Genomic DNA, 17,476 nt, shown 5'->3' on the forward strand with positions numbered 1-17,476 from the left:
CAAGGTAGGGATACATGCAGGAGGCTTGCATGTATATATACATTAATACTGTGCCATTAGTATATACTGGGTGAGTGGTGGGTTTACATGCACTTTAAAGTATATATAAAGTCAAAAAAATTTGTTTAATTTTGGATAGAGTGGGAAAAAAAAGAGTACATTTTACCTACTATCTTGTAGACACAACATGAAAAGAGAAAATCTCTCTAAATTGATGGAAATCTTTTAGACAGTTGTTACTGAAACAAATGATCAGAAGATCTCTCCTTTTGCCGCGTACACACGACCGGACTTTCCGTCAGAATAGACTTAGATGGTCTTTACGACGGAGTTCCGATGGAGTTCCGCTGAAACGGACTTGCCTACACATGATCACACCAAAGTCTGATCATTTAGAACGTGATGATGTACGACGGGACTAGAAAAAGTAAGTTCAATAGCCAGTAGCCAATAGCTGCCCTTGCGTCGTTTTTGGTCCATCGGAATAGCATACAGACGAGCGGTTTTCCCGATAGGAATTGATTCCGTCAGAAAGATTTGAAACATGTTCTATTTCTAGGTCTGTCAGAATTTTAGAAAGAAAAAGTCAGATGAAGCCCACACACGATCGGAATGCCCGATGGAATGATTCCGTCTGACCTTTTCTGCGTGTGTACGCGGCATTAGTCCTGTTCCACTGACAACTCAAAATGTTGGAATTTCCTTCATCATAATCCCAGTGATAGTGGCAATCAGGCAAATAAAGAAAGTAAATATTCCTAGCGAGGACAAAGACAGCAAAAACAAACCTGACAGACATTTCAACCTTTCCCTGCTTTATTCACAACTAGGAAAGTATGTTTTCGAGTAAAAATTTTGCAATGTAGAACCTCACAGAAAAAGATTATGTAATTAAAACTGTTGAATATTATGTTATACATGAATGAAATAACTAAGGAATTAAATGTCTTTACTTTTACATTTTAGTCTATAAAGTAACTGTACCTGTAATCTCACAGTTTGGACCTGAGTTTCCAGAAGGCTCTCCTAGCTTTTGTTGCTTTTTGTAGAGAAGATGTGGTTTGCTTTGCTCATCTTCATGTTCTTCATCGTCATATTCTATCAATGGTTCTAAAAAATATTCCCCATCATGTGCTTTAAAAGTGCCCATCTACAAAACAAAAAAGTTAGTGGGCTTTTATTAGAATCATACTAACAATATATTTTTTATATAATCTTTATTTTATTTTTACATTAGCAGTAACAGGTAAGAGACGGGAGTGCATTTCACCATTCAAGCATTTTACGCAGTTACCAGTTTCAGTGAAGAATATACCTGTATTTATCTAGTACATAAAGATCACTGCCTATATTACCTCTACAATAAATAAAAATTTACTTCTAAGAACTCTATACTGCTTTGGTGTGCATCCTAACAATGCCCCACTGCAGTGGGTGACATATCTGTTATCCATTATCCTCTCTATCTAATAACTTAAAGCGTTTGTTAACCCAAAGAAAAAAAAAATGCAGATTCTGGTCCCTTTAAGCAGATTGCACAGCACAGCGCTTGTGCTGTGTAATCTGCCCCCCTCTAAACTGTAAAAAAAAAAAAAAAACCCTGAACCTGGCACTTCCTGTATGGCCTCTCTAAATAGACCACGATATCCAGGGCTGCTCCGCCCTGATCACTGTGGTCAAAGTGCCTCCCTCCGTGATAGGCTGCCTGCTCTCTGCTCTCCTCTCTCCCCCCTCTTTCCTGCCTGTCATCCCCCTCTGTGTCTGTCTCCAGCCGCCCCGCCCCCCCTGCCACTATTCCTGTAAAGTAAAATTAAAAGTGTTTCACTGCCAGCCCCTCTATTAGAGGCTGGCATAGCACACTGTGTCACTAGTTTTAAAAAACAAGCAGTGTAAATACCTAATTTGAACTGTCTTCAGGCCGGTCACGTGACTCGCAGCCACTTTACAGCTACAATACACGGCTTCTGCGGAGGAGACAAGCGGTCGCGTGATATCCCCATCTGACGTTAGAGGGAGATTATGACCCCTCCCACAGAAGCAATAGATCAGAACTGTAAAGCGGCCATGAGTGATGTGACCGGCCTGAAGACAGCTGAAATTAGGTATTTACACTGCTCGTTTTTTAAAACTAGTGACACAGTGTGCTATGCCAGCCTTTAATAGAGGGGCTAGAATAGTTTTATATAGATGCCTTTACAACCACTTTAACTAACAAAACCAACAAATAAACAAACAAGGATCATCATCCTTAGTATCTCACAGTTCAAATAAAGAGTTTGTGTGTCTACTGTTTTACATATCCCTGTGCATTGAGGGAGATTTACTAAAACTGGAAAACTCAGAATGTGATTTAGCTGTGCATGGTAGCTAATCAGCTTCTAATTTCAGCTTATTCAATTAAGCTTTGGTAAAAAAAAACCTGGAACGCGATTGGTGTCTATGCAGAGCTGCACCAGATTTTGCACACTCCAGGCTCCAGTTTTAGTAAATTCTTCCTATTACGTTCACTTATCTACCCTCTCTGCTGAGACCACCAAATGTGTAAGGGAGTATGTCTGCTTTTAATGTTAGTGGGAAAGATGTCCATGTGTATTTGACTGCTATTTTGCTGTCTACCTAGAACGAAAGGATAAGTTCACCTTTTAAAAAAAATAATAAATGCACATATTTTTGCAAGTAAAAAAATGATGCATTTATTATTTTTTTTAGCAGCCTGAAGAGCATTGCACCTGCAATCAGCAGATCACGGGTGCAATGTCAGGCTCCGGCAGACTCTCAGTACAGCTGTCTGCTCGTACCTCCCATACAGGCAGACAGTTACTGAAGAACAGGAAGAATGATATATGAGAGCACTCATTAGTGCCTTTTCAGTTCATTGAGAACTACAAACCATCTGCTGCAGTGGAAGCTGGTACTTGTAGTTCATTCATTCACAGATTGCTGTGAATGAATGACACGGCTGTGTGGGCGGAGCTCTACACAGCCACGCTGTTTTTAAATTGTGACAGAGGGTGCGAGGAGAAGATTCCCACTCACTGTCACAGGGGAAGGGAGCAGGGGGGGTGTGGACAGGGGCTCTTTAGTAACATGTTACATGTTACACCCTAAATATAGAGTACTTATCCTTTAAGGCCTTTATAGATATCTGTAAATATAAGTTGAAGCCAAAGAGCCCATCATCCTCCCTGAACACCTCTTTTTGCAAAAAAAAATGGCAGTGAGACACAATGTACAACTGGATATAATTGAAAAAACAGCTCATCCTGTGAAATTCAATCATAGGGCACGTTTGTAATATTTCTCGGTCTGAACTATGAACAGATTGTTACATTTGTATCACTCATCCCAGTTTGTGCAAAGCATGTTCAGTAAAAATCTTGCTTGACTGGAGAATAAAGAAAGTGGTCTGATGTATTTTGCTAAGTTAGCTGTGTCGTACACCAAATCTGTTTGTACCGAGATACAAAAAAAGTAATACAATCTTTTTTTCTTTTTATTGCATGCAGCTGCAACCCTGAAGAAAATAGCTTATAGCATGACCTAGAATTGTAGGATGGGAATGTATATGGGAAGCTTTAAACAGCTTGCCCACACAATATAGTCTTTAATTAAGATGTGACACCTCACACACTGTCAGATCTTCAGTAGGAAACCAGCCCAAACTTCTTTTTAGTTTTGGAAAGAATGGGAAAGGGTTAGAACCTGGGACAAAAAGTAAAGAGAAACTTCCCCAATGGGACACAGACAAATAACAAATAGCAAATAACTTCACACAAATGCCAGTTAAACGTATTTACACAGATCACTGATCTATTGGTTTCACTGTATGTATTGCGCAAATGACCAAAAACAGAGGTGAATCGATATGGTATGCTTGCATTGTGGGTCCACATGGGTACACAGATGTAAGGCACACAGGGCTTGATTACTAAAGGCAAATAGGCTGCCCACAGTTCAAGGAAAGATGCACATTGTACTTTTCAAGGAAATGTAAACCTTGCAAGAAAATTTTCCCCAGAGCTTAGTGAATGAGGTGAAGTTCTGCTGACTTCCATCATCTGATCATGTGCAAGCAAAAATGCTGTTACATGCACATGATTGGGTATTCTTTGCAGTGTGAAATTTCACCACATTCATTAAGCTCTAAGGCAAGTTCCCTTGGAAATTGAACAGCCTATTTGCCTTTAGTAAATAACTCTACTTTGTTTGCAATCCCAGAATCTCTCTAGCTGATTGTTCACTGTGGGAATAAAAAAAATGCATAAACATACATACTCACCTCTATGGCTGCAGCCTCGCTATGATGCTGCAGCTGTCCACTGCTCTAAGCCCTAGTCCAGGCCCAAATTCCGTCTCTTCTGAGCAGAGAGCAGTGGCTGTCAGTCAGGTGGCCCTCCACCACTCACTGGAGTGCCAGGCTGGGGAGAGGGTCAGAGTGACTGACACAGGCTCTCAGTGGTCAGGTATCTGGATATATCCTGACATTATTATCAAGATCCTTTCAGAACTTGGAGTGGCTCTGTGTTTTAGCCCGCTGTTGGCTAATTCTGGGTCACAAGACAAAAGTAAGTGCACTTCTGTGATCCGAAAGAGAAGTATGACGAAAAAACATGGCTTAGCTGGCACTGACTCAGGTACTAGAACATAAATTCCTTAAAAAAACATATTTGATGATAATCAGGGTGTCTTGCAAATACATATATCGTGTATTTTTATAAATAGTTTTTTTTTTATAAAGTTAGTCATAAACTGTTATCACATTTTCTTCATTGAATATTTGAGAGACATACACAAAGTATTATATGCTTGTTTTCATGGCATTGCCCAACTTGAGCTAAACCTTTTTTTTTTTTTTCTTTTATTCCAAAGGCAGTGCCTTCATCTATTTTGCAACTTGACATAATACCCAGTTTCTGAGAATCTATCACACTCTTGCTTCTTTATAGTACATAACCATTTATTTCAAGATTCTTTTTAGACAGTTAGGGTAGTCAATATTTCTTCTTGTGCTGAGATGTAACATAGACTCAAAAAATTAGGCTTACTTAATGTTAAAATGTGTGCATTGGTCTTCACAATATGACAGCCCGGTTGTGAAAATGTCTAAAACCAGGAATAGCCAAAAATGTTTAAAACACAATACACCAAGCTGTTTTATTAGATCTTTGACTTAGCAAGCTTTTGAGGCTGGGTTCACACAATTGGGAATTGGATGTGGATTTCCCCGCATCCAATTCGCATGTCAGGAGCCACTGACTGGCTCTCAATGGAGCCGGTTTACACACCTCCAGGATGGCTGTGGAGCAAATTGCACAGGGGTCCTGTGCCTCTTCTGATCTGTCTCAGGTCTGAATTCAGCCAAAAAATTCAGACCCAAATCAGGGATGCACCGGACCCTGCTGTGAGCCACTCCACACGGAGGTGTGAACCCCGCCTTAAAGTCATTAGGAGAATACAGATGAAGAGAATTTAACTGAAAGCATTACTGAACCACAAAGCTGTTAGAAAAGGCTTCAACCAAAAAGGATCAATGAGGATAGGGAATCAAGTTGGCTTTCACACTCACCCATAAAATGTCAAAGTCTTCATATTTTCAGGAAACTAAAACATTGTCTCCTTCTGGTATCATACTTACTCAGTTAGGTCATATCTATCCATCTACCTCCAGTTAATGTTGGAGATGGCCTGAAGATCAGATACTCAGATACACATTTGGTGGAATGTACTAGACTTCCTCTGTTTGGGGAAATGTTTTCTCTGTCTACAACAAAATGTACATTTGAGGCATTGGGGTTGAGAATTTAGTGAATGAGGTAAAGCTCTGCTATACAATAATGTGCAAGCAACATGCTGTTTTTTATTTTCCCTGCACTTGATTGGGTTTACCTTACAAAGTAGAATTTCACCATATTCACTGAACTCTGGGGAAAAGTCTCATGCAAAGTGCAATGTTTTTCACAAAGTGAATAGCCCATTTGCCTTTAGTAAAGCAAACTCATTGTCTCCTGGCAACTAGAGTTGTGATTTCTTGCCACTGGAAATTATCCATGCCACCTTCCATTATGGAAAGGGCACAGGTCCTTAATGACATAATGTCTACAGAATGTCTGGTGGCATTTGACCACTGACTTAGGCACTGACTTAGTAAGAATTAGTTTGTGGTGCTCTTACACTTTCTGGTAAATACCTACCATTCTCTCTCTGCTCAGTTCCTCTACTTTGCCGACCCCTCCAGGACAAGATGTTAGGCATTAGCATCTTATGGCAAGCATAACCTGCTGTATGTCATATACCTGTATTTGACTGCTGTATCCAGTGTTATTACCCTTTTCCCCATCCTCCCCCTACTGTATTATTATTCAATTTTGTGTCATCTGACATTGCACTATTTTTTTATATTGGATAAAATATGAATAAAGACATACTGGAACTAAATAGTGGTTTGTAATACTCAAATATAAAACAGAAAAAAAGATTAGTCTATGACAAAATGTGTTAAATACAGGAGACCAAGAGGAAAGAATAATGACAAATGTTGTATAGATAACTCAAACATTATAAGTTCATGCAAAAGTAAAACTCACCATTCCACCACAAAGACTCATGGCAGCTGTATGTTCCTCTAAACCATTAACATGCCCACTGTAAAAACAATGTTTGAAGTCTGATGAGTCAAGGTGACCATAACTTGGTTTTCCAATATGGACAACACTGTAAGAGTCTGCAATAAAATTTGCATTGATGGTAAGGTTAAAATGAAAGAGCTGTCCATAGGCAGAAAAATAATAATTTGTTTTGTTGACATGAGTCTGTGAAGTTTGAAAGTCAGTGCTTCTTTTCCTTCTTTTGAAATGCTGGTTATGTGGGAAGGCTTCTCCAAAGTCATTTACTCGAGAAGGTATGACAATTTCGTATGATGAAAGGGTTTTCACAAAATTAGCTGCAAAAAAAAAAACACACGCAATTCACTAAAAATAATACAAAGAAACTGCCCACAAAATGTAAAATGTTCCTAGACTTTTCAGTTAAGTGTTAAGCTCCGAGTGTTCCATCAGTGGGCAAAGTGATGGCGTGAGTCTGCTGGGGTGTGCAGCAGCACACCCTCAGAATCCCAGAAGACTGTCGCCATCACTTTGCCAGATGATAAGACACTCCAGGCCTTTTTTTCCACTTTCTCCACTTTCAACTGTACTAGAGGGGTGCCAACTTTTGGAAGCACACATATAGCACACATGTGCTATTTTCAGCATGGAACATCTAGGAGAATGGCTTGTTGCAGTGATAAAGCTTTATGGCTGTCTGGTCACTTCCTCCATGTTGGGCTGTGAACATTTGGGATGCCCCTCGTATGAAAAAAAACATTATTTGTTAACATAAATGCAGCATGTGTATGTTAATCCAGGGAAGCACATGGTAGTGGAACAAAATAAATTGGCACAGCTAAGGTACTGCACAAGGGGATCCTTTGTCACAGATTTACATCTGGTTGTTAACCATAGTCAACTGAGTTAAGTGAATGCAATATCCACGTGGAATTAAATGGTATGGTATATTTCAGATATTGATTAGAGCTGAGGAAGCTACTTGAATTGGCAGCAAAACCTCATCAACGTTACAGAACAAATCCAGTGGAGTGTGACATACTATTACTAGCTATGCTCTCAAAGGAATCAGAATCTTCACAGGCTCACCGATGTACAATAGAAGATCATAAAGTTATGTCTAAATATTTTACAGATGAATTACACATTAGAAGTCACATAATTAGCTGAATAGAGTACACCTCTGTGCAAGATAAAAAAAAAATACCTGTTTCCGGAAGGTACCAGATCTTGTTCACACTTGCATCTCAAGAGGCAGTATGTGCATGATTTGCTAGAAACCACATCAAAGATACAGCAAACAGGACTTTTTCTAATGCAATGCACACACAATAGATCTTAGTAATCTAGCCACATTGTGAATCCCAACTGCAAGAAACATTTCAAAACAAGTCCGAGATAAAGATTTGGAGAAGTACCAATTATTAGGGACATGTTATTAAAAATTTGAATTCTGAACATCTCCCAGAGCCCTATTAAAGTTATAAAAAATTGAAAAATATGTGGGCTACAGTAACTCTTCTTGCCTATTTAGCCAAAGGGATTGATTTACTAAAACTGGAGAGTGCAAAGTCTGGTGTAGCACTGCATAGAAACCAATCAGCTTCCATTTTTTTTTGTCAAAGCTTAATTGAACAAGCTGAAGGTATAAGCTGATTGGCTACTATGCACAGCTCCACCAGCACTCTCCAGTTTTAGTAAATTAACCCCAATGAGTTTTAAGATTAAAGAGTAGTTCCACATTTGTTGAGAAAAAGAAACAATCCTCTCTGGCTGATCAACGTCTTTTGCAAGGATTTTAACAAACTTTGTTGCAGATTTTTACCTGTTTTAGCTCTGAAGGTATAGTTCTTTGTTAGACAATGTTCTGTGCACAGTGATTCTAAATGGAAGTGACTAATTAATTTTAATCTTACTTTGAGAGTTCTGATGAGAAAAGTTTCAGTGTTTACATCTTTTTAGATGTGATTAACCCTTAGTGAGCATTTCACCAAATATTACACTTTTATTGCAGAGAATGCCTAAAACTTGACATGTATCTTAGTGCAGAGTTCTTTAACCACTTGACCACTGGGCACTTAAACCCCCTTTTCAGCTTTTAGTGCTCTCACATTTTGAATGACAATTACTCAGTCATGCAACACTGTATCTATATGAAATATTTGTCCTTTTTTTTCACACAAATAGGGCTTTCTTTTGGTGGTATTTAATCACCGCTGGGTTCTTTATTTTTTGCACTATAAAAGAAAAAAGACCGAAAAATATGTAAGAAAATGCATTTTTCTTCGTTTCTGTTATAAAATTTTGCAAAATAGTAATTTTTCTTCATATATTTTGGCCAAAATTGATACCGCTACATATCTTTGGTAAAAATAACCCAAATCAGTGGATATTATTTGGTCTTTGTGAAAGTTATAGAGTCCAAAAGCTATGGTGCCAATATCTGAAAATTGATCACACCTGAATTACTGACGGCCTAATTTCTTGAGACCCTAACATGCCAGAAAAGTACAAATACCCCCCAAATGACCCCTTTTTGGAAAAAAGACATTCCATGGTATTTAGAAAGATGCATGGTGAGTTTTTTGAAGTTGTCATTTTGTCCCACAATTCTTTGCAAAATCAAGAATACAATGGCGGTCATTGCAACTTTTTATCTTGCATGGTATTTGCGCAGCAATTTTTCGAACGCTTTGTTTTTTTTTTAAAAAAAAACAGTTTTGTGCTTTAAAAAAAAACAAAACAGTAAAGTTAGCCCAATGTTTTTGCATAATGTGAAAGATGAAGTTTCGCCGAGTAAATAGATACCCAACATGTCACCTTTCAAAATTTCACACGCTTGTGGAATGGCGCCAAACTTCGCTACTTAAAAATCCCCATGGGCGACGCTTTAAAATTTTTTACTGGTTACATGTTTTGAGTTACAGAGGAGGTCTAGGGCCAAAATTATTGCTCTCGCTCTACCGATCGCAACGATACCTCACATGTGTGGTTTCAACACCGTTTTCATATGTGGGCGGGACTTATGTATGCGTTCGCTTCTGCATGCAAGCACACGGGGACAGGGGCGCTTTAAATTTTTTTTTTTTTTTTTTATTGTTCATTTTACTTTATTTTTTTTAGTTTGACGCTTTTTTCCAAAAAAAATTTTTTGATCACTTTTATTCCTATTACAAGGAATGTAAACATCCCTTGTAATAGGAATATGGCATGACAGGTCCTCTTTACAGTGAGATATGGGGTCAATAAGACCCCACATCTCACCTCTAGGCTGGGAAGCCTGAAAAAAAAAAAAAAAAAAGATCCTGGCTTTGATCATAGCGGTGAGTCAGTAGAAGCACCGGAGGGCGGCGGGAGGGGGGGACGTCCCCCTCGCCTCCCGTAAGAATGATCAAGCAGTGGAACAGCCGCTATGATCATTCTTATGGTGTAGGGAATCGCCGGCTGAAAAAGCTGATATCTGAATGATGCCTGTAGCTGCAGGCATCATTCAGATATCCCCGCACAAAGTCAAGGACGTCGAATGACGGCGGGCGGGAAGTGGTTAAAACGCATTTTTTTTAACACAAAGTTGTCCATTTATACAATATTTCTAACACATAGCATGTACATACCAAAAATGACACCCCAAAAAGATTCTACTACTCCTCCTGAGTACGGCGATACCACATGTGTGAGACTTCCACAGCCTGGCCACATACAGAGGCCGAGTACAGCCGAGTATGGCTGGGTATGGCTGAGTATGGCAGGGTATTGCAGGGTATCGCCGAGTATGACTGGGTATGGTAGAGTATGGCTGGGTATCACCGAGTATTGCAGAGTATGGCTGGGTATGGCAGGGTATGGCAGAGTATTGCAGGGTATGGCAGAGTATTGCAGAGTTTTGCGAGGTATTGCAGAGTATGGCGGGGTATTGCAAAGTATAGCAGGGTATGGCAGGGTATTGCCGAGTATGGCTGAGCATGGCTGGGTATGGCTGGGTATGGCAGAGTATGGCTGGGTATCACCGAGTATTGCAGAGTATGGCTCGGTATGGCTGGGTATGGCAGGGTATCGCAGAGTATTGCGGGGTATGGCAGAGTATTGCAGGGTATGGCAGGGCATTTCGGGGTATTGCGGGGTATTGCAGAGTATTGCGGGGTATTGCAGAGTATTGCAGGGTATTGCAGAGTATTGCGGGGTATTGCAGAGTATTGTGGGGTATTGCAGGGTATTGCAGAGTATTGCGGGGTATTGCAGAGTATTGCGGGGTATTGCAGGGTATTGCAGAGTATTGCAGAGTATTGCGGGGTATTGCAGAGTATTGTGGGGTATTGCAGAGTATTGCACAGTATTGTGGGGTATTGCAGAGTATTGCACAGTATTGCAGAGTAGTGCAGGGTATTGCAGAGCATTGAGGCATGGCTGAGCATGGATGGATGGCAGTTGTCACTGAGCAGCACTGTGGGCACTACAGATCCAGCCCACAATGCTGCTGCCATCCGATCTCTCCCCATCTCCTCTCACAGTGTACCGATCGGTACAGAGAGGGGAGGAGAGGAACCGGGATCATGAGATGACGCCGGTTTGTTTACATGTCAAATGACGGAGCGATCACATGGTAAACGGCTGCGATTAGCGGCCATTTACTGGGATCCTTGATGCGCCGGGTCCCGGATGCTCTTGGGTGCACGCCCCAGGGGGAGCACGAGAGTGGAATTCTGGGAGGATGTCACTGTACGCCCTCCCAGAGTTAAGCAACCGCCCTGGTAGCCTTCATTTGGCTATGGGCCGGTTGTTAAGTGGTTAATCAAGCAAGAAATTACATTTTTGGGAGGGATTCTGTACTTGTCCCCAAGTTGCCATATTGCATTGGATTTTACAGAACATTAAAGTGTAACTCCACTTTTGTTGAGAAAAAAAAACATTCCCCTCTGGGTGATCTATGTGCATTGCAGGGATTTTAACAAACTTTGTTGCAGATTCCTACCTTTTGTTATTCTAAAGAAATCACTGTTTTTTTCTCTGTGCCTCTGTGCTGAGTGAGTCTAATGGGAGTGGTTTTATAATTATTAACCAGCTGTTGCAGCCGTAGAGCTCTAAAGGGGAAAACTGCTGGGTCTGCATCCCTTTAGATATGACATCCTATTGGGAGTAAAAAATTACATTTTTGTTGCAGGTAATGCCAAAAACCTGACTTGTATCTTAGTGTAGGCTTCTGGGAAAATCAGTGAGCCAATCACACAAGCAGGAAAGGATGTTTCTGGGGGACGTTCTCTACACATTCTGTGTACAGAACACCTCTAGGCAGCCATATTGCATTGCATTTTACAGAAAATTACAGCAGCTGTAGATTGAAAAGGAAAGGTATTTTTATATAACATTCAACTGCACAATGACTTGTGTAGCAATTGTATATGCTATAAATGTTTTTTTTTTGTTATTTGCTATTTTTTTCCCATGAAAATAAAGTTACCCTTTAGGTCAAAGTTTAAAAACATAATATGCTGAAGTTTAAAACATAAGGTCATTTTTAATAACATTAAATGACAATATGGCTTGTGCATCAATTGTATAAGCTATAATAGTTAGTTCTTTTATTTGCAATATTTTTCTTCCATGACAGTGCAGTTACCCTTTAAGAAGGAGTATTAGTCAGAGATGCAATAAAGTTGCTAATGGTAATATCTCTCAAGCTGCAGAAATGCCCAGCTAAAATAGGAGAAACTATTCAAGAAATGACTCTAACCCAGTTGCTCCACAAAATTGGGCTCTAGGGAAGAGTAACAAGGAGAAAATCATACTGAAAAAAACAGTACACAACATGATTTATTTTGGTTTTATGGCATAATGTGGTGTGTAGAAATGAAAAGTGAAAAAATGTGCCAAAACACAGGATTTATTTTTGACAGCAATATCAGATAAAGTAAGCAAACTCTAATGGTCTAAACACTGGTGTTAAACTGTTTAAATTCACTTCAAGCCATTTTAGCTCATGAATGCACTTTCACATGATGTGTACAGTTGTATTTAAAAAAAACTTTACAATTTTACTATTGAATGGATCAGGTTTAATAGTACCACATGGAAAATACAAAAGCAGGAAATACGCTTACCTTAGAAATGCATACAGAAAATACCTTTCAATGCATTCAGAAAACTCTTAACTCTCTTTTCCAATGCAATAGTTTAGGTACAGTATATCTGGGTGCAGGAATAGATAGAGCAAACAAAAAAAACTCACTTGTGAATGATAACCTACTTAATCAAAAAAGTGAATAATCACAGCATGAAATAAAGAAGTCTCAAGCCTGAAAAAATTAAGTATCACACATTAAAATATATTTTCCCAAACCCTTGCTTGAAACCTCAAATGAACCCTTGTACAATCAGCAGGTAGCATGGTCTTTGCTGACTGCACTACTGTAGGGTTCACAAGGCGGGAGGGGCGAGAGCATGTTGGACCACTTTACAGAGACCAATGTCCTCAGAGAATGTGCCTAGGTCTTTAGCTGCAGTCTTCAGTGAACATAGAGGTTCCTTCTGGGGCTGGGAGAGCTTTGCAATCATCTGTATTGAAGTATATGAAGACAAGAGAGAGCGCACGCCAGCCCTAGTGTGTTATCGTTTAATAGATGAAGATAAGTGTATAAAAAACGAGGGTTGCACTCACAAACATCCAGCGTTAAATGGCATAAATAGCTCCATAATAGCCTCCTCTCCTGGTCTGTAGGGATCAATTAGCTCACAGCAACTAGCAGCGTGGTAAAGTATTTCAGTAAGCACAGACCACCTGCTTCCTTGTAACACACAACGCCCAAAGCACTCGCACAGACCAGCCGGCACTGCCTGACGTCACTCGTGGCCAGGGAGGGGATGCACAGTGATGCAGCTGACTCCTCTCGTAAGCTTCATGCAATTTCTAGGACAACATGTTTCGGAGGCGTGGCCTCCTTCTTCAGGTAACGCCCTCATCTCCTCTAGTGATAATATATGCTCAAACCCCCCGCCCCTTCTATCTATGAACCAATGGCATCATAACAGACCAGGAGCACGGAGTACACAACAAGAGATATCTACAAGACGGAGGGGTTTATATAGCAACAGCATCCTAAAATAGTGTTTAGTACAAATAAACATAGAGAATTAGCACTATCTTTAATATAAATCTAAATAAAAAGAGTTCTTGTCATATGTAATTAAAACTTATTTAAAAAGTACTTATGTGAACAGTACTATAAAATATACTATAAAATATACACTATATATTAATTAATATCATCAACAACAGAAAATCACGCTGCAAGGGCATAATCATACATATCAAAATACATAAATAAATGATATATAATATATAAATAATACAACATCATTTCGATAAAGATGCAAGCTGTCATGGCATATCCAATGTAGAAATGAATTTTATTATATTATATGGTTTTTAGGTGGTGAAGAAATAAAGTTATATTAAGCTATAAAGTATATGGTGGGGTCCCATACTAAAATGGACCCCTATCTGATAAAATTATAATCTGATTCATACAAAACGAAAGTCTAAAACTAAAATAACGAATATGGAGGATTTATAAATTGAATAAGTATTCAGGGCAGCACAGTGGTATAGTGGGTAGCACTCTCAACCGGCAGCACAAAGGGTTGCCGGTTCAATTCCCATCCACAACACCACCCGAATGAAAGGCCAAACAAAAAAGAATATCTTATACATTGGGTAATTTCATATGAGAGTACCTATTTCAAGTTCTTTGTTTAACCCTTCTAGTGCCATACTGTTTAGAGTGAAAATCCAATAGGATTCATGTTTGCATAAACGAGCAAAACGTTCACCTTTCGGGATAGACATAGGTATGTATTCTATACCAAAAAGTTCCAACCCTGTAGTGCTGCCATCATGTTTATGCTTAAAGTGACGTGGCACACTATGCTTCTCAACCTTTTTTTCTATGAACCTATGGTGTTCACCAAAGCGGTCCTCATCGCACGCACCGTTCTACCTACATAGAGGTACCCACATGGGCACCTCAACCCATAGATAACAAACTGGGTATTGCAACATATAAATTGTCTAATGTAGAAGCTACGGCCATCTTTACAACTAAATGACTTCTGGCCATGAGAGATAAATTTACACGCTTTGCATCTAATGCCTTTACATCTATAACATCCAGTAATGGTAAAGAATTGAGGGATGTTTTGCATTCTCTAGCTTTGTTTGTCTTTAAGGCGACTGGGGGCAATTAAACTTTTCACATTTTTTGCACGTCGGAATACTACCCGAGGTTTATTGGGGAGGATTTTTACAAGTGTATTGTCCTGCCCCAAAATTGACCAGTGCTTTTGGACAGCTCTTTTTATCGCCCAGTGCTGATCGTTGAATGTTGTAATAAAAAGAATGTCATGTTGTTCTTTTGCAGATGTAGTCATAATCTTGTTCTGGATGCCTTCTCTATATTGATCTCTCGCCTTTTGAATGTGATGATCTGCATATCCTTTTTCCAAAAACTTTTTTGACAATATGGTTGCCTGATCATCATAATCTTTGGTGCTACTACCATTCCTGCATAGCCTACAGAACTGACTGCCATCTGCCATTGCACTAAGTTTGCCTTGGAGAGGAATTATTTCTCTTTCCAGGGCAAATTTTATAGACAGATAGCTGGCACGGCTATGGGTGCACATTTTGCACCATGTTTTGCAAATCTGTTCATGGGGTATTGGGAAAAATCCTGTATTTGGCAGCACAATCCATTTGCCAAACATCTGGTATACTATGGGAGGTAAATCGATGATATACTGATTATTTGGGATGGACCACCTGATATTATTGACAAATTTGTCTCATATTGCAATAAGAATATGTTTGGTATCCAATTTACCCATGTAGTAGACATTCATTCCCTGGTATTCTTGGACCTTGAACTGGGTAGTGATGGAGATGGCAACATCACATCCAAAACCCACTTCAAAGAAACTGCTGGCAATGCCTATTTGCATCAGAGGAGTTGCCAGCACTTTAAATGGAAAGATAACATACCCTACAGTCAGTTCTGTAGGCTACACAGGAAATGTAGTGGCACCAAAGATTATGATGATCAGGCAACCATACCTTCAAAAAAGTTTGTGGAAAAAGGATATGCAGATCATCAAATTCAAAAGGCGAGAGACCAATATAGAGAAGGCATCCAGAACAAGATTATGACTACATCTGCAAAAGATCAACATGACATTCTTTTTATTCCAACATTCAACGATCAGCACTGGGGGATAAAAAGAGCTGTCCAAAAGCACTGGCCAATTTTGGGGCAGGACAATACATTTGGAAAAATCCTCCCCAACAAACCTTGGGTAGTATTCCGACGTGCAAAAAATGTGAAAAGTTTAATTGCCCCCAGTCGCCTTAAAGACAAACAAAGCTTGAAAATGCAAAACATCCCTCAATTCTTTAACATTACTAGATGTTATAGATGTAAAGGCATTAAATGCAAAGCGTGTAAATTTATCTCTCATGGCCAGAAGTCATTTAGTTGTAAAGATGGCCGTACCTTCTACATTAAACAATTTATATGTAGCAATACCCAGTTTGTTATCTATGGGTTGAGGTGCCCATGTGGGTACCTCTATGTAGGTAGAAAGGTGCGTGCGATGAGGACCCTCTTTGGTGAACACCGTAGGTTCATAGAAAAAAAGGTTGAGAAGCATAGTGTGCCACGTCACTTTAAGCATAAACATGATGACAGCACTACAGGGTTGGAACTTTTTGGTATAGAATCCATACCTATGTCTATCCCGGAAGGTGAACGTTTTGCTCGTTTATGCAAACGTGAATCCTATTGGATTTTCACTCTAAACAGTACGGCACCAGTAGGGTTAAACAAAGAACTTGAAATAGGTACCCTCATATGAAATTACCCAATGTATAAGACATTCTTTTTGACATTGTTTGGCCTTTCATTCAGGTGGTGTTGTGGATGGGAATTGAACCGGCGACCCTTTGTGCTGCCGGCTGAGAGTGCTACCCACTACACCACTGTGCTGCCCTGAATACTTATTCAATTTATAAATCCTCCATATTCATTATTTTAGTTTTAGACTTTCGTTTTGTATGAATCAGATTATAATTTTATCAGATAGGGGTCCATTTTAGTATGAGACCCCACCATATACTTTATAGCTTAATATAACTTTATTTCTTCACCACCTAAAAACCATATAATATAATACAATTCATTTCTACATTGGATATGCCATGACGGCTTGCATCTTTATCGATATGATGTTGTATTATGTATATATTATATATCATTTATTTATGTATTTTGATATGTATGATTATGCCCTCGCAGCGTGATTTTCTGTTGTTGATGATATTAATTAATATATAGTGTATATTTTATAGTATATTTTATAGTACTGTTCACATAAGTACTTTTTAAATAAGTTTTAATTACATATGACAAGAACTCTTTTTATTTAGATTTACATTAAACATAGTGCTAATTCTCTATGTTTATTTGTACTAAACACCATTTTAGGATGCTGTTGCTATATAAACCCCTCCGTCTTGTAGATACCTCTTGCTGTGCACTCCGTGCTCCTGGTCTGTTATGATGCCATTGGTTCATAGATAGGAGGGGCAGGGGGTTTGAGCATATATTATCACCAGAGGAGATGAGGGCGTTACCTGAAGGAGGCCACACCTCCGAAACATGTTGTCCTAGCAATTGCATGAAGCTTACGAGCGGAGTCAGCTGCATCACTGTGCATCCCCTCCCTGGCCACGAGTGACGTTAGGCAGTGCCGGCTGGTCCGTGCGAGTGCTTTGGGCGTTGTGTGTTACAAGGAAGCAGGTGGTCTGTGCTTACTGAAATACTTTACCA

General features: G+C 39.4%; 1 protein-coding gene across 1 annotated transcript in view; it reads right to left on the reverse strand.

The window, feature by feature from the left end:
• ADAMTS20 (ADAM metallopeptidase with thrombospondin type 1 motif 20) overlaps positions 1-17,476 on the reverse strand; it is a 263,623-nt gene that overhangs the window by 220,748 nt on the left and 25,399 nt on the right. The window contains exons 2-3 of the mRNA XM_073619942.1: positions 6,585-6,940; positions 985-1,150 (exon numbers count right to left, since the gene is read on the reverse strand). Coding sequence (XP_073476043.1) covers positions 985-1,150; positions 6,585-6,940 — 522 coding nt within the window. The remainder of the gene's footprint in view (positions 1-984; positions 1,151-6,584; positions 6,941-17,476) is intronic.

The sequence above is a fragment of the Aquarana catesbeiana genome, linkage group LG03, assembly GCF_042186555.1.
Source record: "Aquarana catesbeiana isolate 2022-GZ linkage group LG03, ASM4218655v1, whole genome shotgun sequence".
NCBI classification, from domain to species: domain Eukaryota; kingdom Metazoa; phylum Chordata; class Amphibia; order Anura; family Ranidae; genus Aquarana; species Aquarana catesbeiana.